Below are 25169 nucleotides of genomic sequence, written 5' to 3'. Positions count from 1 at the left end.
TTTCTGTGAATCAAATCCTTTCCTACAAACATAAGGAGCCAATAGAAGTTGTTATAGTAACGACAATACCGACAATAAGAATTAGGTGTCCAAAAACAGTTAATTTATTTAATAAAGCACATCAGCACATGAGAGGGACAAGCTGCACTAAGTTTACTTTATGAATTTGTCTTTTTAGTTACAGTATGACTTGTTGACTGAGCTGGACACATACCTGACACAAAGCAAACAAAAACATCTTTTTATGTTATCTTCAATAACAGAGACAACCTGCTGTTCACTCAACGATCATAGTGTGGGTGCAACTAAAGATGTCGGTACGGTTGAAGTTACACGATGAAGTTCGACACCCCTAAAAAGCCCGTCTTCATCCCTGTAACCCGTCTGCTCTCTTCCTCAATCACTCCGTCTGTCTTTCTCACTAAGCAAGGCCATGACATTCAAGGTTACTCTAATTTTCTTGTTGCTCAAGCGTCGAAAACTCTCTGAATGCTCCTCCCCTCACCAAATACAATAAGACAGCTCAGCTTCATTTGCGCGATAAGACCAGTCTCTGCCAGTGTGAAGGTATTGTTACCCAATAGTCACACTGTGATGAATGACATACCTCTTGCTTCTAAAGTGGTATTTTGGCAAATGCTGCAGAGGCTACCAAGGAGGGGGTTTCATTCTTTTATTTATTTATTTTTTTAATCGTAGGTTACTTCTCAAACTAAAATTCCCTCCTCCTACTTTTTTTTTCACTTTTAATTTGTTGAAAAATAAAGAACAGCAGCCGCGTTAGTACCATCGGCTAAATTGGCCACCGATGTTCCACCGCCCACCCCTCCCGCCCTCCCTTTTTTTTAATTTCTAAAGAATTTTTTAACTATTATTATTATTTTGTCAACATTTGTGAGCGCGCGTGTTGTGTTGTTTTGGCAGAATGAGGTTTTGGACTCTTTAGTTGTTGCCCTCTCCTCCCTCGTCGTCCTGCTGGTCGCTCGTCCACAGCGTCAAGTTGTCTCGTAGCAGCTGCATGATCAGAGTGGAGTCTTTGTAGGAGTCCTCGTTGAGGGTGTCCAGCTCGGCGATGGCGTCGTCGAAGGCGGTCTTGGCCAGGTGGCACGCCTGCTCTGGGGCGTTCTGGATCTCGTAGTAGAAGACGGAGTAGTTGAGAGCCAGGCCCAGGCGGATGGGGTGGGTGGGCTGCATGTGCTCCTTGCTGATCTCATGGGCCTCGCTGTAGGACTTCTCGGAGGACTCCACAACCGTGGCTCTCTTCTCCCCCGTGGCAACCTCGGCCAGGTAGCGGTAGTAGTCACCCTTCATCTTCAGGTAGAACACCTTGCTCTCGTGCTGCGTCTCGTTGCAGTTCTTGATCAGGAAGTTGTCAAGGAGGTTGAGCACGTCCTGGCAGACAGCCTCCAGCTCCTTCTCGATCTTTTCCCGGTAGGCCCGCACCATCTCAATCTTCTTTTCGTTGCCGTCGGCTGACGTCTTCTGCTCAATGCTGGAGATGACACGCCAGGATGAACGCCTCGCCCCAACCACATTCTTATAGGCCACAGAGAGCAGGTTCCTTTCCTCGTTGGATAGTGCTTCGTTCAGCTCTGTGACCTAAAAAAAAAAAAGGGAGAAAAGACAAATATGCAGGTGTTAGCATGTCTGTTTGTTATCTCAATTGTCTTATTTGTAGGGATGTAACAATATATCCAATATCGCAATTTAAAAAAAAGTCTCAATATCAGGATTTATATCAATAACATTCACTACATGGCTACTAGAGCTGCAACATTTATCACTTAATTGATTATTAAACAAATATTAAATTAATTGCCAACTATGCTGCTACTTGTTTAGTTGGTTTGAGTATTTTTTTAAAGAAAAAAGTCAAAACTTTGGTGCCAGCCTCCTGAAGGTGAATATTTTTTTGGTTTCTTTATTCCTCCATGACTGAAAAATGAATATCTTTGGATTGTGAGTAAAACAAGACATTTAAGGATGTCATCTTGGGTTTTGGGAGACAATGATTGACGATTTTCACCATTTCCTGACATTGAAAAACAAAACTGTTAATCCAATAATTAAGAAAATAATCAACCAATTAATCAACTATGAAAATAATCTTTAGTTGTAGTCCTAATGACTACTTATTTATGTCAAACGTGAAGATATGTATCAATAACCTTCAAGAACTGACAATGGGACAGTTATACCTTGTGTTTAACATTCAACAAAATGACTCTTGATACCAAAAAAACAAAACAAAAAAACAGTTAAATCCTCTGTGCACATGTCAAAGTGCAATCACAAGAGGGTGGACAACATAAGGAAAGAAATACAAAGCTCCTGATGCCTCCGGACACACTCGACAACACCCAAGGCTACAGGCCCTGCATCCAGCTGAGTAAAACCCCACCTCCAGCTCACTGACATCATCTTCAGGGAAGACTCCCGATTGGCTGTGTGCAGCTCTGAAAGCTGGTTTTGTTTTGTTTGGACAGGCCTGTGTCTGGCTGGAGGATTTAATCCTTTATACCCCACTGGGACTGTGCAGCAGAGGCATCTTTACAGACCTTTTCTGAGAATAAAGCCTGTTGTTACTTTTCTTTTTCAGCACAGAATTCAGTTGCATGAGCATACCAAAGCAGGGGGGCCCCTGCCGATCACATGGAACAGCTCTTCACAATGCCTTTACTGGACGCTATATCGCTCACCAGAAAACTACAGTGTGCTGATATTTCTTATATGTCCTATAATTTGATAGGAAATTGAAGCTGGCTTTATGTTTACGTTGTTTTGCTTTTACTATAATGCCACAGGGGAAAAAACTACAATAATAAAGCGACTTCTGTTAGAAAAACTTTTTTTTCCAAGTCACTTTCTGAAAGTCTTTTTCTTACAAGTGAGCAGAGGTTTTGCTCTTCCAAGACACACCTTTAAAAAAATGCAGATGGTCCATTTATACAGCATTTACAGAACAAAAGTTGCTTTGACCTAATCTTATCAAATACAACAATTAGCACCTGCCACAATGCTGGTAAATTATGCAAATGGCTGGCAGATTTGCTTTACTCACCATCAAAAAAGGAGCTGCTGGTCAAATTTGAACATTTGCCATTTGGCCAGTGGACAAAAAAAGCACATTTTGCAGCCTGTGTGTCTCTTTTTGGGTGAATAAGACTGGAAGTCTACGGCCATGCTAGCTCCATGCTAGCAGTACTTAGCCACAGTAGTGGTCTGAGAATTTTAACATCAACATGCTAAAATGGTGATATTTAGTACGTATAATGTATACCATGCTTGCCATTAAGTTTGTCATGTTAGCATGCTAACATTTGCTAATAAGCAGATAAGACAGTGACTAAGCAGATGAGAATACTAGTTCAAAAGCTAATTGTACATAAACCCAGGGTCTGGACCCTGCACACTCTACAGGCCTATCCCAACATTCACCATTAATTCTAGCATGTTTCTGGGGTCTTCTCATAGGGACCCTGTATATACTAGGGCTGCACAATTCATCGAAATTTGATCAAAATTGCAACACGACTTTCTGCTATTTTTGAAATCACAGGAGGTGCAATGTTTATTAAAGGCAAAATGTGTCAAAAAAAAAACAAAAAACTTTTAAATGAATAAATGTCATGAGGCAGAGACGTCCTGTTCTACACATCAGATTCTACAGACTCAAAACATCTTCATTTGGTACAGATTCCTGGAAAGACACCATAGTCATTTAAACGTTTTTAAATCAAAATAAGAAAAATCATGAAAAAATTATTATTGCCTCTAATATCGCAAGTTATGCAAAGTCAGTCAAAATACTCTTTCAAAATCGTTCAACCCTGCCACAGTCCATCGTTCCCCCAGTCCTACGCACCTGCATAATAAAACTATTGGACAAACTAAACTCTTTACCAGATGGTGGCACTACATGAAAAGTCAGAGGATCATCAAAGTTATTACAATTCATCCTGACAGGGAGATACATGCCTGTAGCAAATGTCATGACAAGCCACCCAACTGCTGTACATTTCACTCAAAACTACAGACAGATACATCCATCTGGAAACTATGAATCTCAAAGTTTTGTGACAAACCAATTTAGTAGATGTTGAAATTATTTCACAGGATAATTTCAAACTTTGACCTGCTGGTGGTATTACATGAAAAGTCAGGGTCCTCAGGGGAACATGATCTATGCCATGAAACTAGGGCTGCAATAACAATTATTTTCATTATCAATTCATTTGACATTTATTTTCTTGAGTAATCGATCAATAATCGATTTGTGGTTTGGTCCATAAAATGTAAGAAAATGGTGAAAAATGTTAATCAGTGTTTTCTAAAGCCCAAAGTGTCTTGTTGTGTCAAAAACACAAAGACATTTAATTAACCATTATAAGATGATTAAAGAAACCAGCAATATTCACATTTAAGAAGCTGAAATCAGAGACAAAAAATCGCTCAAAATGATTAACTCTTTATCAAAATAGTTGGCCATTAACTTCATAATCGATTAATTGTTGCAGCTCTACATGAAATTTAAATAAAAATCCCAAAAATATTCAGGTTTTTCTTATTCTTATTCTGTCAGGTGATTGCAGTGTTTATGTATTATGTTATTTGCCTTCTAACAGTCCAGGTGGGGTCACACTCTGCTGCCGCAGTGTTACACTAACAGGTCACTTTTGGAACTTTTTAATCACATAATGAGACAAATATTCCCCAGAGGTCGTACTGTGTGATAGTGTATGTGCAGCATCCTTGATGCATGGGGAGCCTCAGTATCTTGAAGGACAGAGGAGCTTAAACCTGTGACTTCTGAGGTGCATCACAGTCTGTGAGCTAGAAGCTGTGTCATTCTGACTCCAGTAACACACATTAGCTGCTAATCCCTGTTCTTGTTGTTACTACAGTCTCTATTCATACAAACATATGACTAATCATGTGTTCATCTGATGAACTCATCCTCAGCAAACATAAGTCCTTATAAGTATCTACTCCCATCTCTCACGCTCAGTGATACAGAGAGCAGGAACAGTTCAGTTCCACAGAGCTAACCATCCTCTTTAATGACATTACTTGAGCTGCACAAGGGAGGGAGTGGAGGCCAAAGAGCAATCAGTGATGCAATCTCCTGTTTCCATGGCAACTGCAAAATCTGCTTTGTTTGTGAGACGCATACTATTTGTGGTGGAGACAGTGGCCACACGCTGCTAATGGTGAGGATGCTGACATGGCTGATGGTATGGAGAAAGCTGCAGCAGAGTGGGTGGAGATAAGTGCAAACATTTCGTATCTCATGCCTCTCAGCCAGCTCATACACTGGGAGTCAGCCACAGTAATGTCATACCCATGGCTCACTACAGGACATAAATGATTCTAAAGCAAACAGCCTGCACATGAAACATGGGCGGACTCCAAAACCACAAGCAACCTTTTCACTTCAATCACGCTTCAACCTTGACGGTAGGGCCTCAGGATTGTGATGCTGTTTGTTTTTTTCTGCCAGATTTATAGAGCACATTTACATTTTGAAGACTACACGAGCTCCCTTCACCTCCGTCAGGTCAAACTGTCACCTCCTAGTTGAAATATGAAACACCACTGAGTATATGCCCATGAAATTTTGGATGATGATATCAGTCACTCAGTCAGTCCATCCCTATGGTTGTGATTGAAGTATCTGAAACACTACTGGAGGGGTTGCTGTGAAATTTGGTATATTTGTGTTTGAAGATCCCCTGACATTTACTCCATTTGCCACCAGAAGGTCAAAATTCTTACTTGTCCTGTGAAATTTCTTGATCTTTACTGGGTGGACTGGGACAAAACACCATCATCAAGTCAAAATGTGTCCAGTACTTTGATTTATAACAAAATACTTGCAAAACTAGCCTCAGACTTACTTCGTTTTACTAATAGAAAATGTTGCTATGGTCAACTATACAAGGGCCAAACTGGAAAAGTCATATTTTCTGAGATTACAAAGTCATAAATTAGTGAGAAGAAAATACTGTCCACTGCAGTGCAGAATGTTCTCAAATTGTTGTAAACCAGTGTCAACTGATAGAATTAATCCTAGCCTTGACAAAAATTATTATTTAATAATCTAAGAGAATATTCTGGGGGGTTTTTTAAATCAGAAATTTGTGATTATTTTCTTGTAAATATACCACTTCAATCTTAAAAGACTAAAGATAAACATCAACATGTTGCATTACTACTGTGGGCATGTTAGCATGCTGATGTTTTTGTTTGTTTTTGTTCTGAAGATAACAGGTCAAAAATCTTATAGCCAGATTACCATGAAACTTTCTAAAAGCCACACACATGCCACAGTATCTCATGATCTTTTTCTCCTCTTGCCAACTCAGACTAATTTATTAACTTTGGCCCAAGAGGCAACTTGTGGCCAGATTGCCAGGAAATTTCATGTTTCATGCTTCTTACAGAAATCACCCCTTTGAATTTGGCCATGGTCTGTGGTGCAGCCTCTGAATATGAATATGAATATGTCTGCAGCAGGACTGTAGACTTTTGTGCTTGTTCACTAAGGAGTGTCTCACCACAAGATGCTGTAAAATTTACAACACACATAAATACAGTGACCCCTGTACTGGAAGAGCATGACTAGAGACAAACAATAAAGTGACATCCGTTGTGTAATGATCCCACTTACGAGCACAGGAGAAAGTCACCCTGCCCCCCATTATTCACTGTTGCAGCACAGCCTCAGCTCTATACCACTCTATACCTTAGCCCATTAAATTACAATTAGCGTAAACGAGTATGTGACCTACAGAGCATGCGACCAGCAGAGTAGGTCAGCGCTAGAGCAACAGAGAGGTCAGAAAAACAAGGCCTAAACAGCACGTCTGTAAAAACATGGCAGCCTTTGTTTCAGAAGGCTGCAGGGTGAGCAGAAAGCCCTGACGGAAGCTGTGGTGTGGCGATGACAATAGAGCTCTGTCTACCCATAAAGCTCATCAATCGCGCCTGCTCTCTCGTGACTCATCCTTGCACAAGGCAGTCAAACTTCCAAACAACTGAGTGGTAATACAAACAAAGGCCAGGCAGGACAATCAATAATTTCCTCTTTGACAGCTCTCTGCATAGCCATTAATATCCACAGGAGAGACGCAGTGAGAGCTGCAGGGTTGAAGAGTGAGAGGATATGTTGGGCCTAAGTAGAGGCTGGGTTCGACCCCAATGCCCGCCGCCTTACATTTCCCTCTAATGGATTACAATTCACATAATGAAGGCTTGCCATAGTCCCACAGCTCGCCATTTTTTCTTCCTGTTCCGCGCTTTCCTTCTGTCTTTTCCTTGCTCATTTGCTCTCACTCCCGGTCTCTCCTAACCTGATGTGACAACCCCCCTGCCGACCTCATTCAGCCAGCAGAGCACAAAGGCGCCGTGGACCACCTGACGTCACTGGCGGTGTGAATAGGGCTAAAGCCTGGCGCTGAGAAAAGGGGGATGCGAGGCAGTGGATGGGAGTTAGTAACGGTGGTGGAGAGGCAGCTTGAAGTAGCTCTTTGTTGCTATGCTACCATATATGACAGTAGTTTTTCTGTGATTACAGCTGATGTGCTTGTCCAAAAATAAGACACGTGTGGACCTAACTAGGCTACTGGCAGGGTTGGAGAGTAACAGAGTACATGTAACAGCACTGTGTATTTATTATACAAAATACCTGTGTACCTGTATCCTGTTACAGCCACTGTTCAACATTATTGCTTTTCTTTTCCCCCATTTGCCCAGTCAGGTGAGTGAGTCAAAAATTTACTTGCCCAAAATTTTTACTTGCCCCTGCACAAATTGTTTTATTTACTAGTGGTTATTAAATAAAAAAGGCTTAAGTTAATTGCCATGTTAACGCTGGGGGTGCAATGTCTATAAAATGTCAGCAATAGTGAAAATTGTCTTTTCCAGTTCTTCAAAATTCTAGATGAAGCTTTTCAGTGTTCATGTCTAATTTCAAAAAGCACCATTGGGTAACTTGTGGTGTACTAATGTAAAGTCCCCTGTTGCAAATTATGATTTGTGACTTTGAGCTACATATAATTAAAGCTTGGCTTGACTTGCTCATTAGTTTGGCTAACTAGCTGGCTAATTAGCTTAGCTGAATTGCTGATATGTATCACGAATTAGCCATGAATAGGAACCGTTTGTGCAACACTGTTCATTTTGTTCTGGACATGTATAGCATGTATAAGCTGTTCTACGTGACCTAGTGAGAACAGTACAGGGATCTCTCCAGCAAGGTCATTCCCAGGAGCAAGTGTTAACTACATTCAGAGTTTACAGCCGTCCACAGGAACTATCACTGTAAAAATATTGTTCTAAAAATCGTTCTAAGTCAAGTGGAGTCCACATCACAATTATAATTTTATAGCTTAGTTCTTGGTGTGGATGGCCCTCAACTCAGACAAAATGATAAAGTGATCCAAAATGTTTTAGAGAATGTTATCTAATGTAAGTAAACTTATGGAATACATTAGAAATAACATTTCAGCACATGTATTCAGTAATTTGTAGAGGATATGCTTTAAAAGTAACCCTCCCAACACTGGCCACTGGTATGAACTGACGCCAAATGCAAATTAACGGAAGCTGGGGCCTCTCTGTTACTACTGGTTCTCTGCTGTGATAAAACAAGACAGGGAAACAGGCAACACACCATGTGATCAAAAGTGAAAGTAAAACATTTTCTCCCTTACATGCTGGTGCATGTGTGAAAGAATACTGTGAGGAAGTACAGTACAAGACTGTCATGTTCAGCACCCATTTTTGTGGGCTGAACGTGTTCTGCCATAAAGGTCAAATGTGGGTTATGATGGCACCTCCCAATGCACTTCTGTGACAGCCAAAGTACAGATCTGACTGATCAGGATAACATTACACTGCTATTTGTTTCATTAACATTTACTTGCTATCCCAGATCTGCTTCATTTCCAGATCACAGTTTGGAGGCACTGCAGACTCATCACGTATTGACTACTGGTGTTACTAAGTCTGACAGTACTGAAATGATTGTGTAATTGCATTACTAATACTTGGTCATAGACTGACTCAGGAACACAGGCCGACATGACACTTGTGTTCTTCAGGATGCGTCCATCTTCTAGCTATCCAGATCTTGTCAAAATCACTCTGTTCATATCTTCCAGGTCTCTAATAATCATGTAAAGTCATTCAGGGACATGAAATCCCAAACAAATAACCCCCATCATGCTGCCAGGGCAATAAGCAACAACTCCAACTATTCTTCAACAAACATGAAATGTGTTGTCAAGTGACATTTCACTGCATGAACTGAGAAGATGAAACACAATAAACCTAAAAACCTAGCCAAAAATAAAATAGGGGAGAAATTAAAAAACATATTTTTTGCAAGACTGAAAGAACATTCTTAAAACCCACACTTAAGATGGTAGAGTGGAGTCCTTATTTGCCCCCGATACTTTGCTGACCATGCCTTTTGACCTAGAGAACATTACCACTGCCATACTTATTCACTACTACAATATTAATGAAGGAATGGGACACTGAGGGGCCATTCTGTCTCCATATAAGATCATTTCATAATTTTCCAACATCTGTGGGTATTGAATAATGCCAGAATCTTCTGCAACATCTCATCTCATCCAATCTAGGAGTGAATCTCATTTCAATGCTGAAAGAGAAGAGAAGAGAAGACTGAGGGGGTGTTCAGTCGGAAAACTTCCCTAAATTAAAAAAAAATGCGGTGTGGCGTGTCTGCATGTTACTTCAGGTACTGATGAGACGATGAAATATGATCCTGGAAATACAGTTTGTGTAACAGGTTAAAGGTGGCCTGAGGAGTTTTTCCTCTAAACCAAGTTTGTATTTACATCCATTGTTTCTCACCAAGATGCATTTTGTGTATCCTTGAGGCCTAAAAAACGTAATTAATTAAAACATTTACAAAGACATTTTTAAAACATATTTAATTTTTTATATTACTATTTACTAACCAGCAGTCTTAAAAATATTTCTCTATAGCACTACTAGTGATCAAAAACTCCACAAGGCACCTTTAAGTGTTAATTGTAAATGTGGCCACTCTGTTGATGCAGCATGGGTGCCATTGTAGGGGTCTCCAGCTTAAAAAAAATGAAATAAAATCAATGGTTGTTCAGGAAAAGTTAAACCTGGTTCAACTTTCATACATACAATAACTGTAAGGACAAATTCCGAGTAGATCAGTTAATTATGAGAGCATCTGAAAATGAAAAAATGTCCAATTGCAAATATTTTGACTGATACAGGAACTGTGATATGATTTACAATATCAGAGATAATGGTAACTTTTATAACATTATTCTTATTTTGACTGAAAAGCATGTTAAAATGACTATGGTGTGATGTTTTCATTTTTGATTTTTGTTTTGTTTTTCAGTCTGCAGAATCTGATGTCTAGGACAGGACATCTCTGCCTGACCACATTCATTTAAATATTTTTTGATACATTTTGCCTTAAATAAATATTGTATCTCCTGCAATTTGAAAATTGGAGCCAGCAACATTGTAATTACAATAACATTTTGATTAATTGTTAAGTGAACAGTGTCGGGACAAAAGAAAACGACTGTCTCCATCAAAGCTTTCAAGAATTGTAAGATCTTCCTCTTTCGGTGACTAACATGAGCCTTTCACATGCATTAAAGGTGTCCCTGTGGTGTTTTTGACCACTAATAGTGCTATTCAGGGTGGGCATTGAGAGCCAACACTGAATTAGAACTGGCTCCTGATTGGTTAGAACAAAATATTGCTGATCTCCTGAACAAATGGTGAGTGACATCATAGCTGTGAGTGAAGCTGTAAAGTGAAGTGTGTGTACAGTGTAGGCTGTTTGTCAGGTACTACGACTCTTCAAAAGCCAAGCAGAGGCCCCGGGTCTTGCATGCTGCTAAAGGCCTGAAGTTAGTCCAGGCTCACTTAAGGTGGACTCACCTTTAAGGTGAACTGGGCCAGCCATTTTCATTTTAGTGACAAGGTGTTCCTCTTTTGCTCAGGAGATGACCACAGCCCTGAATCCCAGATATTCCAGTTAAGACTGTTGAGTCTTTTCACATCTTAGCAAGTCTTACCTTCATTTTTTGCATTCATTTATGTAAAATATTATTGATAAATATCAGTACTGATACGCAGTATTGATATTGATAAAAACCCAATAATACCCATACCTAAACAATACAAAACAACTACTGCCAAGCAAACATTAATGTATGATTTAATACAGATTTTAAAAACGGTTTTGTAAATGTTAAATGGGGAAGGAAATGTAATCAACATGTTTGCTATGTCTCAAGGATACACACAGTGTGTTTTGGTAAGAAAGACTGAATCTAAACACCAATGTTTACAAGAAAGCTAGTGCTGCAACTATTTATCAATTATTAAATTAATCAACTGTTTTTGACAACTGATTAATTGTTTTGAGTCACTTTTTAATTTAAAAAGTTTTGGACATAAGACATTTGAGGACATCAGTGATCAACATTTTCACTATTTTCTGACATTTTATGAATCCACTAATTGAACAATAATCCATTAACTGAGAAAATAATTGACAGATTAATCAATGCTGAAAATAATTGTTAGTTATTTCTATATAAAATGTTATTTTTGGTGTGGGGGTACTTTTGATTAATTTGATATAGATAAATGTCAGTGACAGAGAAAACTGCCAAAGGCAGACATCAGTCATGTTTTTATACTCAGAACATATTTTCAGTAACGGCAAAGGAGCTACATGAATACGCTCTACTTCTTCCTTTTAACCTGCTCTTCCTCTCCCTAGAACTATACTGAAATTGCAGGTCAAGGTAGATGTGTCAGTGTGATGCCTTAAGATGCCATCAGCTTTTATGTCCCGGCAGTCGTTGACAGTAAGTAGGCAAAAGGAAAAATAGGTACCATAGCAACTGGATGATGCTACAAGATAATAAGGTATGTTGAACTGGGAGGGGAACAGCACTCTGTTCAATTCTGCACATATTGCTGCAAATGTAAGTAAGGCTCTCAGATGTGAAATGAACATGATTATAGTGTGTGGAGGTGGGTAAGGTGGGCGTTTTTCGTAGTGCCTTTGTGACTCAACACTGAGTCAAGACTCATTTCAGGACATCCCGAACCGTCCTGAGATGACACTGGCTGCATTCATAATTGGACTGAAGTTCAGGAGAAATAAAGAAATACAAGTTTGGTGGTTCCTATGCCCCCCAGACAAAAACTCCAAAATGAGGATGATGGATGAGAATGAACTAGAAAACAGGAAATGATGACTGAGTGAAGACAGACGTTTTCTGGGGCTATAACCCTGTTTCCTTGTTTAGCACACTGCTTGTGGCAATCAGTATCTAAAATGAAGCTCACCATAGGTGTCAAATTAAAAAACAATCTCACTCAACTCACACCAAGGATACATTTTGAGACTGTAAATCTCATGTGTTTTTGATGGTACCTCCCACAAGATGTATAATCCCACTCACACCCACACCTATGGAGGCTCTGATCAAACCCATGTACAACAGAGCTTTCTATCGAATATATGTCCTGTAGCAAAAATAAGACACAGGGAGCCAGAGGATTTTGATTTAAGTGGCAAGAACTCAAAGTGGAAAAAAACTATTATGGATGGTCCCAGTACCTCCACCAGTTTCTCCACCAGTTACGGTTGTTTCCAGTAGCAACAGACAAATCACATCCTGGAGTGTGAGACTTCAGAGTGGCAGTGACAGTGTTACAGCTTACAGATCCAATTTCAATCAGAGATGGAATTTTAATAAATGTTAGAGTGTAACTGTCTATGCAAAAATTACTGCATATTTGGGGCACCCCTGTAGCTCAGTTGGTAGAGCATGTGCCCTGTGTACCAAGGCTATCAGTCCTGGTTCGACTCCAACCTGCAGCCCATTCTCTTCAGATGTCCTATGAATCAAGGCAAAAACTGCCACAAAATGATATTAAAAAAAATCACTGCATATTTGTCCCAGTATATAGTTACTTTATATTTTCATATTTAACTGTGGCACTCCCAGACTTAACGATGTAATGTTAAGTATATTGTGATGTGATGTGAAGTATATTCTGTTCCTGCCACATTTGTTGAGACCTAGAGGACCCTGCAGGATCACTCACTAATGATGCGGATCAGATTATTGATTATTCTGTTGTACTCTGAGATTTAATGACATTTGTATAAAAAACATTCTTTATCCAAAGCAACAAACTTTGTAAAGTAGTTTGTGTTCTAATGCATCCCATGACACGCTCTTAAGTCCTGGGCCTGCTGTATATATGCTTATGAAAGAATGCTAATTCCTTGTTTTTTGGAATCTTGCATCATAAAGTCTAGAGCTGCAATGGTTAATCAATTATTAAATTAAAAGCCAACTGTTTTGATAATCAGTTAATCAGTCTGAGTCTTTTTTTTATTATTTAAATCAAAATTCTCTGATTTCAGCTTCTTAAATGTGAATATTTTTTTGGTTTTGTTACTTCTTGTGCTGTGGACAACAAGACATTTGATGACACAATCTTGGGCTCTGGGAAAAACTGATCAAAATTTTTTACAATTGTCTGACATTTTATACACCAAACAACTATTAATCAAGAAAATATTTGACCAATTAATCAACTATGAAAATAATGGTTAGCTGCACACCTAATAAAGTCATGGCATATCTTTGTTTTGTACGGTTTGCTGAATTGCAATAAAAAAACAGAAAAAAGCTAACATTGTGGAAAAAAAACCTAGTCAATATATATTAAGGATACATTCAGTATATGGAGCAGCTGCAGCACAATGCATCTGTTAATGCATTGAACAGACATCCATGGGTGAATAACACATTCAGTTCATTAAGTGTGATGGAAGCCCTGGCTCTCTGTACCATGCACTTCCTAAGACAAAGAACTAAGCTCTCCAACAGGACGGATGTGTGTGAGTGTGCGTGTGAAAGCTAATTCAAAATGGTGTCAAATCAGTACACCATACCGACTAAGGGTACTTGGTTAAATCAGTCTTACTCATGCCTGTTAGCATGTCTATGATGAAAGTGAGCTCTTTCCAGTGCAACAGCTCTAACAGACCCTGATTTGACTGAATTAGAAAATATATATCTATTGAAGCTCCCTCTGGATGTCTGATCTCATTCTATCACCACTTATATCTGCAATCTGTAACACAGCTTGACTAGTAGACAGTGTGCAAACCATAGATCAGGACAAAACTATCTCTTAGCCACTACTGGTATGGTTGCCGGGATGCCAGATGCTGGGATGTGTAATAGCCCTTTCAGACCAACACAAATGGGTCAAATCCACATCTGTGATAGATCTTAGTTGGGCGACATGCTTCATCCAAAACGGTTTCTTGATCCTCATCCTTACAGAGATCTAATGGATCTTAGGATGGAAAGCTAAGCTAATGTCACTTGTATGACCCCGCTAGTTATAGAAAGTGAAAGACAGTGAGTGAGCAACAGAGAGAAAATGAGAAACTGAAACTTGATCCACGCTGTGCAGTTACTTTACGTAATCTAATTCTGTCTAACTATATAACTCTGTGGTTTATCAGTCATTTGCATTGAGCTGCAGTTGCAGACTGAAGTGGACAGTGACGCTCAGGGATTAACTTGTGAAAGCGGACTCAATTGAATCAGGTCAAACCCAGGCTGAACATGTGTTCAATAAAGAACCGTGACATACCCAAATTTGTATGAAAGGAGTTAAAGCCTTGTGTGGCTCACAAACAGGGAGCTTGATTTGGCTGCTGCAAAAGCTTGAAAGAATATCTTGACATTTGGAGTTTTTTTCTCCTGGGAATTAAGGTTGAAAGGTTTTCCTAAAATGGCATATTGTTTTTTTTTTCTTCATAAAAGAGAAGCATTGCTAGTGGCAAGGTAAACTAAAGTCACTTAACTAGTGCTGCCATCATTTAAAATGATCACAATCATTAAAAACATACATTCAACAGAATCACAGATTTACTGAAAAAAATGAAGTAGAATTGAGGACAGTGCTTCAAAAAAAATCATCTTTTATCAGTATTATTGAAACTATACATTTCTATGTTGCCATTACAAGCTTGATGAATGAAAATGAAGGGAAAGGTAGAAAATCTTAGTCAAAAATCTCACAAGAAATTGACCACCCTAGGAGAATAAACTATACATGGTTTGAAGTGAATGTGCTACAACATGCAAAAATACTGGCAAGGTCTTTCAGGAGATAGTGGGGAAAAACAAAACATTTTCTAACACACTAAATGCATTTCCTACATTAAAACTGGTGTATTGATTTGGGTTTAATGAGATGGGCCTTTAAGAATGAATCATTAATATATCAAAGGGCTGAGCACTGTGCCCATGTGGATACTATGATGTAATACTTTCATTAGATATGCATACTGTAGTACTGAAGTCTTTTTACATGAATATTCAATATTCTCAGTCACTCTCAAAAATGACACCTTAAGGTCACCAGCATGTACTTTAATAGAGAAGGCATTTTGTAATATGCACAGTATTACTACCAGGGCTGAATATCATTTAGAAAATGATGATACCATAACCCTTAAAGTGACATCAATACCAACAGTACTCCTTTGGTACCTTTCTTTCTACTTCACTCGAAACCCATCATGTAAGTGGAAACATTCCTGAAATAATCATTCTGCATTTTATGCATCTATTTTGACCAGATGTCACAGTTGTGTAGTATAGCTGCACTATTGAATGTTTTGGTGGCATCTTTGCACACTGAACAGCCAGCTCTGTCAAATACACCACACTTGACTGCAGTACACCACAGACTGTGTAGGCTGGGCAATATGTCAAATACTATATTGATATTGTGAGACTTGATATCATCTTAGATTTTGGGTATCATTATCCTATATTGTGATATGGCTGTCTAAGTGTCTTCCTGGATTTAAAGACTGCAATTCAGTAAAATGATGTCATTTTCTGAATTTCCCAGACTGTTCTCTCTCTTTTATTATTTGCTTTTACCCATTAACTCACTACATCCACTTTACTGATGATTATTTCTTATAAATCTCAGAGTTTATATTTTGTGAAAGCACCAATAGTCATCCCCACAATACTGCCGCAATATCGATCATTAAAACTATTGTGATTGATTCTGTCCATATCTCCCAGCCATACTGGAAGTAGTAGGCCAATCGCATGTCATATTAAATCAAATGGCGCTTGTGGTGATCAGCTATGAGCAAAACCATACAAATAGTACAAATATTTTTTCTTGATGTGGCTACAAAAATGATTGAATGCAGGTTATTATTTGACTAGGTAAATCAGTACTACCTAGTACTACGGCTGAGCAATTTTGAAAAAATATCTAACTGCAATTAATTTTACTGATACTGCAATTGCAATGTGGTTTGTGATATTAGAGGTAATGATAATATTTCATAATTTTTCCTATTTTAACTGAAAAACAAGTTAAAATGACAATGGTGGTTTTTATTTTTTCAGGAATCTGTACCAAATGAAGTTTTTTTTTTTCCAGTCTGTAGAATCTGATGTGTAGGACAGGACATCTCTGCCTCACCACATTCATTCATTCATTTAAATGTTTTCTGATACACATTTTGCCTTTAACAAATATTGCACCTCCTGCAATTTGAGAATTGTACAAAGCTATGTTGCGATTTCAATTAACTGTGCAGCCGTACTTGGTAATGGGTTATTTTGGTCAATAACTTAAAAAGGTACCTAGTCCTAATTACTATGAAATACAATCGCACAGTGCGGAGTACGTACAGTACAGGTTTCGTAACAAAAATTTACAAAATTCTGTTTTCTTACACTGTGTGCACTTTCTCATGAGCCAAGAAATATTATATTCCAGGACATGGACCATAAGCTGACACATTTGGCTCTCATAACTAGAGTTTTTAGTTATATTTACTAAAAATAATATGTTAATTCTACGGCAGTTACCAGAGCTAAGGTAACTCTGTGATGGCATCATCTTCATCCACAGTATTTTAGAGTCAGAGCTGCTAAAAACTACCAAGTATTTCTAATGGCTAACATCTAGCACATTATTAGAACTATTTTTTGTGAATTTCTTTGGCTTTTCACATTGAATCATTAATAGAGTTAAGATGCAACTAAAAACCTAATTTTCAATTGTGGATCTTTCATTTATAAGTAATTTCCTTCTCTGACCCTACATTGAAGTAGAACGCACAACTGAATTAAACTTGAAAACATTTTGCAGACAACTGTCTGGGTCTGCATCTCTGATCACTCAGCTCTGTCCCCAACAGACAGAAGGAGGACAAGACACATTTAAGTTTCCTCTCAAACCTGTGATGTCACACAGAGCTCCTAAAAATGAATATGGAAAAACATGGGTGACCTGCTGACGACTCTCTGCTGAACATTTTATGTTGGATTTAAAAATCTCCCTAAAATATATAAAAGAGCTAATTCTGTCTCTCATTTAATATTTGTAAGAAATCACAGACTAAAACCTTTTTATTTCTAGTTGCTAAATAATGAATGACTGTCCCAGTAAATGAGAAACTCTGAAATGATTTCCCTTCGTCCCTGAATTCTTCTTAAAGAAATGACTAAATTATTGATGCTGTAAAATATACTTGATGTTGATAATAATGTTCTGATAATCTACTCTATTATAAAGGCAGAGGTCCGTTAAATTATTGTATTATGGTTCCTGAATCTGAGGCATTTACAGCCCTCCTGAGGATGGGCGCAGTGTCGCGTTCCCTGATCCTGGTTATTTGGTTCCGTTGCCACCGGGGCGGTAACCATGTCTGCAGTGGCAAGGGATTCCCCTCAAATGATGGGCGAGGCAGCAGACACACCCCGCTGCCCAGTGCTGCAGAGAGACTGGCTGGGCGAGGGGCAGATCTCTTCTCTGACTCGGCATAAATCGGAAGGGGTGGAGCCGGGCCCCCTCTGGCATTACCACTACAGCTTGGTCCTAGAGAGCGGCAGCATGCAGCATGGCCTTTAAACGCGCTGACAGCTTTACTTGTTGACTCTTGGAGTTGAAGCTGATGTGGGAAAAGTAGCTTCCACTAATCTTGATTTCTTATTATATATAACCACTGTCCTGTACAGGGTGGGCTCACACTCAGATTACTGGTGGCAGGACTGGCCTTGTTAATAAAATGAAACAGAGAGGAAAAAATAAATCATTATTAGAGGAAAATTAGAGAAATTACATTTACTTACTATCCTAGAACATGACAGTAAAATAAATAGTAAATGCTACATAAATTCTCATAAAATGTTACAGACACAATATGAACTCCTGCACTGGCCATTCTTTTAAATAAATGAGAAGAGGCCTTGTCACACAACACCCAAATCCTCTATTTCTGCTGCCTTCCTGTCGTTTCCTCTATGATCCTATTGTCCAGACAGTGCTCATACAAAGAGATGCAGCCTTTGTGGAGCTGTGATAAAACGCTGCCTATGAAATGGTGCACTACGGGTGGGCCTGTGCTGCATCTTGGCAGATGCTGCGGCACGCCTCTGTGTGGGAACCTGCTGGAAGAGGTCGAGGACGCAGGGATGCGGTTGCTACACAGCATCGATTAACACGAGCAGGTCCCGTCATGTAGACAAAAAAAAAAAAAGAAAGAAAGAAAGAAACACGAAGCTTTTGCTGCAATATGACATCTAGAGAGCTTTCTGGAAAGCTGTCCGTCCACCAACACCCACGTCTGGAAGGTGAACGCTCCGGATTTTGTGCGCTGCTTCTGCGCAAATCGATTGCGATCAACCTTCAGCCAACATTGCTCTTTTCCAATGCGCCAAATATGAAGCAATAAGATGGAGAGGGTGGGTGTTTCTCCACATCAAGCTTAAAAAAAGTGGTGTTGAGCATTAAATGGAAGGCTCATCAGCATCATGTAAACCGGAACATGTCACTCTCATCATCATGGTACCACCTAGTGCGTCCTCTGCTCCAACACTATGCGCATCTTTCGACGTGACCATTTTGATTCTCTTTCATTATTAAGCCACATGGGTCCAACAGAAGAATTTTTAAGTCTGGTTTCATGGATATTTGGTGCTTTATTCCTCTCGGTTCTTTCGCAGCCGAGCAGCCTGGTCGTGTTTAAAGGAGCCTGGTGAAAGGCACCGCCCCAAGATCAAACAGTCCGCATTTCAGACAACCACAATCCACCGCAGCACACCGCCGATCAAACACTTTGATTCGCCGAAAATTAGCCATTTTAATTGAACCCCGTTGGATTAAAACGGTGTCACTGATACAAACGAAATGTATGGAAGCGAGTGAAATGTGAACATAGGCTTTACGGGCCTTGCAGTCCTGTTCAAAATGATGTTGCCCAAATCTTACTATAACCGCCTTTCATCCTTCTCTTAACTGCGTCTTTCTCACAAACATACTCTTTAATGAGAAGTTTCATACACCATTTTAGTGTGTCTTATCCGCTTTAAGTCGAAATGTGCTCGAACACGCAGGCATCGCGGTCCCTTGTCTGCGTATTACAAGCTAGGTGGGCTAGCTTTTACACATTTCTCTCTCTCACACACACACGTCGAAGAAGCTCTTTATCATAAAATAGATCCAAAAGAGAAAGGTCATTTACACAGGAAGCCTACTTACCGATTTCATGGCAGCTGCCATATCATCATACCTCTCCGCCTGCTCGGCCAGCCTGGCTTTCTGCACCAGTTGCTCGCGATCTACCATTTTCGATGTGTTTGTGTTGCTGTCCGCTGTGTTTCGGAGCTAAAAGTCGTGAATGTGAACGTTTTAATGCAGAGTAACGACGCCGGGTCCTCTCGCTGCAGCTGCTGCCTGCTGTCTGTGTGCCTGCCGACGGGACACCCCTCCCCCTCCGAGCACTTTCCCTCGGTTGTGTCACCACCCAAAAAGGCGTGTCTTCACAGAGTGATGTAACGAGCCTGGCAGTCGAGAGACAGCACAGGCTATTGCCCCACAGTCAGTGTAGGGTCCATACTTCACACATCTAAGGAAATGGAGGTTTTCTTCTTTTGACTATCCAGTCAGGAAAAGAAAACCTCAATGTACCTCCTGTATCGTTCTGTGACATTATTCGACAGTAGAAATGCAAGGCTTGATTACCAAGTGGGCAAATGCCAACTGTACTGGGCTCCAGACTATCTCTTTAATCGGGCCTGAAAAGGCCCAAGCCCAACAAAATCCAAACCTGACCCAAACCCATCCTTCATTAGCTTATTTCAACCCAAACCCGATCAGTGACAGGGACAATACATGGGGAGATTTGGAACTCCCCAACAAATTGGGGAGAAAAATTGGAAAAAACAAATGACTACTACTACTACTAGTACTACTACTACTAACAATAATAATAATAATAACAATAATCATCATCATCATCATCATAATAATAATATAGTCCAACCCTATTGTAAGCCCATGAAAATATGTGATAAATACGGCCTGACCCAACCCAAACCCGTCGGGTCCCATTGGGTCCAGTTGGGTCCAGCTGGGTCCCACGGGGTTCGGGCTCTATGCACCAAACAGTATGAATTTTCAGTGACAGGGACAATACATGTCAGGAATTGGAATTGGCAATGGCTAAATTGGGGAGAAAAATGAAAATAAATAAATAGATAAATAAAGCACAACCTGAACCTGATGTGAGCCCATGAAATATGTGACAAATAAGGCCCAACCCAACCCGAATCCATCTGGTCCTGTCGGGTTTGGGCACAGATCTCAAGCTCTATTCCAGACCCCTATGTGCTTCTCCAGAGGCCTGAGAATCACTTTGGGAAGATGCAGCACTAAAGTCAATTAATCATCCCCACACAGGGAGGAAAATTCCTATTCGGGAATTTATAAACTGTAAGTCGACTCATGTGGTTTACATGTTATCATGCCCCTGTGGACTAGCATATGTGGGACAGACCAAAGGACCTTTGAAACAGCGTATATCTGAGCACAAAACTGCAATCCGCACAGGCAATATGGATTATGCAATTGCCAAACATCATGCAGAAGCCATCCATGGTTCTCCCTCTTCATTGAGGTTCTGTGGGATTGAGAAAGTCACGATACCCACTCGTGGAGGAGACATTTTAAAGAAACTGTCACAAAGAGAAAAGTTCTGGATATATACACTCAACACTATGGCACCAAATGGACTTAATGATGACTTCAGTTTGAAATGTTTTCTGGGTTAGAATATATATATATATATATTTTTTATTATTATTATTAATATTTTCTATTATTATTATTATTATTATTATTATTATTATTATTATTATTATTATTATGTTTGTTTTGTTTTGTTTTTTCCTTTTTTTTTCTAGTACTACTTTATTTTATTTTATTTTATTATTTATTTACTTATCCTTTTTTTTTGTTTGGTTTTTTTTTGTTACACATGTAAGGCACAGTTTCAAGATGACAATAATGTTCTGTGACATGTAATGTTATATTGAAGAGAGCTGTGTGAGGCACAGACAAAGAAAAGTGATTGGTTCTTGAATAACTGGGTTCATCCCCCAGCTGTGTGTTTTCTCTCTGACCTTGTGTATATCATCAGGTTGAACCTGCTGATAATTACAAATGCTCTGATGAAGGCTTAGTGCCGAAACGTTTTATTTTGTCCTTCCAGACTTGAGATGTGCTACCTTTTTTGATTTTTTGGAATGCAGCACTAAAGCTCAGTACCAACTGTCAGGAAAAGGGCCCATTTGAACCTGTGACCCCATCTTGTAAAAGTGTCCTGTGTCAAGATCTGCCCTGCATTATTTCAGCTGATATAATAGTTGATCATTCCCAGTTAATTTGCATGTTATCACATTATCAGATCACACTTCCTCATGTAATCAGTCCCCCCAGGATTTCCCGTTTTTTGGGGGGATTGTTGTGGCCCAAAATCTCTGATTTCACACCAGGGTTCTTAAAAAAAATTGCATGTTGCGATATTTTTAGACATTTTTTTGCAACGAATTTGCAGGAGCAAGTGAAAATAGCAGAGAATATATATATATATATATAATTGATCAAATCAAAGACAAGTTGTTTTGGTGCTGTGATTGGATGAATTTGCAGGGTTGTGCATAATCCATGAGTATTGGTTGAATTTGCATTAATTGTTGTAATAGCAACATCGTAACTTCCTGGAGGGACTGTGTATTATTACAGCGGGTCACACACAGTGCTAGGGAACATTACTTTTAAAAGTAAGTGGTTAAATTACAATATTATTGCCATTAAAAAGTAACTTATGTTACAGCTTTACCTTCACAGAAAAGTAGCTTTTAGACTATTTTTGATTAATAATAATAATCATCATCTTAATTTTAGAGCAGTTTTCAAAACAAAGATAATGATCCTTACATTAGAAAATGCTTCACAAAGGGTAGCAAATAAAACAGATTGGAAAGTCATCAGATAAAAAAAACCAACAAAAAAAACCACATAATTTAATTCAGTGTGAAATGGCATGAATAGGAAAATAAAAACATTTTAGGAAATAAAAGCTGTTAAAACTCAGGTAAAATCAGTAAAGGCTGTCGGATCGTATCGTCGTGTGTTTTAAGAGGGGATTTAAAAGACATCACTGACTCGGTCACTGTAGGCTACTAATAGGTAAGTGATATACATGTCCAAAAAACAAAAACCCCATTTTCTTGTGCATGTTGGTTATATTGTCCAGATGTCTGCCGTCAGTTTATGATCTTGTCTACAACCCATAAACTCTGCAAGCTAGTAACAGGACTGACAGACACAACATCCCCTTTACAGCTCCATTATGTTTCATGACAAGTAAACATAAAACCAAAAGACTGGGGCTCATAGGCTAATATAGCCTATTTCTTGAATGAAAACAGTAGAATACTGCAGGTATGTGATAGGCTAACTAACTAACTGAGTACTTGAAATGTACCATGTTACTCAATACAACAAAAAAGTAATCAATGTATTGTAATGCGTTACATTGTTGGGGGTAACCTGTACCTCCAACACTGGATAGATATGTATTCCTGTTCAAAGAGCACCTCAAACAAATTCAGTTTGAGTCCAGGATGCGCTCTACCCAAACATTTTTTGCTGTAATATTACTGCTTTGACATACTGGACACCATGCGAAGAGACAAAGCAACAAATCATTCATAAACCTTTTTCAAAGCAGCCATATTGAAAATAGTAGAGCAAACACAGGTGTTACCAACGATAATTATAATTTTGCTCCCTATGATCCACATATCAATATGGCTGCCATGAAAAGGTCTATAGTAGCTTAGTCTGGCTCACAGGAAGTAGGCTGCTGGAATAAGCCTGCCATTGGCTGACTAAGTCAGTCCTGTGTTAGGCCTACCAGTAGATATTAATATATACAGTAAGCCTAGACAGGACACTGCCATTCAGCCTTGCCTCCATTTTCCTAGTGGCCAGTCACAGTATTGCACCAAAAAGTCCCCACCCAAAGAGCATCTTCTCCCATAGGCCATCATTATAAAAAAGACTTCTGTAAAACTGTTGACAGGACCTTAAACTGCAACCAAGGTCAGTTATGACCATTTTTTTTATGAATCGTTGATCCATGAAGATTGTATGTTTGTAAAACTTTCCTAGGGCCGAGGAAAGCTAGTTAAAAATCTGTGACGTCACCACAATGAAAAGTCTAAGGGCTGAGTAGTAACCCACAAGCAGAGGTAAGGGGGTGCGCTACTGTGCCTTCAGCTGACCGTATATCCAGGAAGTAAACCTGGAACCTGGAAAAACCTTTTTGGCTTATGCGCCAGACAAGCAACTGTCACTGGACTGAGTGGGCGCCATTTTGCATGTACATCTATGGAAAATAACAACAACCCCCCCAGGTAGCAAAGTCCACACTGAGAATGGTAAGTTACCCTAACATACTCACTAACAGTACAGACAAAAACAAGTTAGCATCTGTCTGTCATTTTAATGACAGGACTTGAATCCTCATGTGGAGATACATCTGGCTATGTGAGACATCAGGTACACAGAAGCTCTTTTACCTAAAAATGACATTTACCAACCTGTTGTGAAATAATGATTTGCAGTATGGCACCAAATACTGTTCTATATAACCTGCTCCTATAAGTTATAGTAATATGTTGCTTGCAGAATATAAACTTTTTCTTATCTCCGAGGAGATAAACAGCATGACATGTTTTTGTGTTTCTTTAAAGAATGTTTAACTTCTTTAACGCATTTACCAAGGAGAGGCTGGACATACCGAAGACAACAAATGTTCAATGTACAATGTATGTGACAGGTAAGAATATGTGTTTCATATTGTTTTGTATACAGTAATGATTATAGTCCAGGAAACAGATTTCCTCTCCTGAGGTCTGATTGGCTGAGTCACCTTCAAAGCCTGTGTAGCTGATAAAGAAAAGACACACCTATGACCATAAAACACTTTATATCTTATGTTTGAAATGACTGCAACACAGTTTCTTGGCAGTGCAGAAGCACAGCAGCAAGTCTGGTAGAGTTTAAAAGCTAAAGATTCATCATTACAGTTGTATGTTTCACTTTAAAGTTACACATTTTTTGTGCTTTGTAACCATGGATATGCCATTTGCTGATATTTCAGTTGATTATGGGGCAGGATCATAATGCTGATATGCTGAGTCATTTTATCATGAGTCATCAAACACACCCTACAGGCCATTCTGCTTCCCTGTCCATGTCCACTCTGGATGTTTCTGAAACTGATCACTCAGCTTCAACTTCACACATTCATATGACAGTTGGTGCACAGATATCTGTAATTAATTTATGAATCAAAATACCAACTTAACATACTGTATCTCTGTCACATCAGAATGCTAATTAAGAAACTCTGAGTGCATGTGTCTTGTACATACATATGTATATGTATATATGTATATATGTTTATTTATTTATTTTTCAAAACCTCCAGTTACAGATATTAACAGATATTTCCAATCTATGGTGAGAATGTTAAATATCTCTATTTAGTGATGACTTGTCACAACTACTCAAGATACAGTATATCGGTAGTATACTATGTCTCCAGCATATCCTTTATTATTATTATTATTATTATTATTTATTTATTTATTTATTTATTTATTTTTTAATGTAAAACTACAATTTCTTTT

At 39.0% G+C, this 25169-nt stretch overlaps 1 protein-coding gene across 1 annotated transcript; it reads right to left on the bottom strand.

The window, feature by feature from the left end:
- Positions 1-480: 480 nt before the first annotated feature.
- Positions 481-19900, bottom strand: ywhag1 (3-monooxygenase/tryptophan 5-monooxygenase activation protein, gamma polypeptide 1). The gene is made up of 2 exons (XM_084730450.1): positions 19666-19900; positions 481-1599 (listed from the first exon to the last, which is right to left on the bottom strand). The coding sequence occupies exons 1-2, from the start codon at positions 19750-19752 to the stop codon at positions 943-945; spliced, it is 744 nt and encodes a 247-aa protein (XP_084586576.1). The 5' UTR covers positions 19753-19900; the 3' UTR covers positions 481-942.
- Between the last annotated feature and the right edge of the window lie 5269 nt (positions 19901-25169).

This window comes from Lutjanus erythropterus, chromosome 11 (genome assembly GCF_056507025.1).
Source record: "Lutjanus erythropterus isolate fLutEry1 chromosome 11, fLutEry1.hap2, whole genome shotgun sequence".
NCBI classification, from domain to species: Eukaryota; Metazoa; Chordata; class Actinopteri; order Lutjaniformes; family Lutjanidae; genus Lutjanus; species Lutjanus erythropterus.
This window is presented reverse-complemented; position numbering and strand designations above follow the sequence as displayed.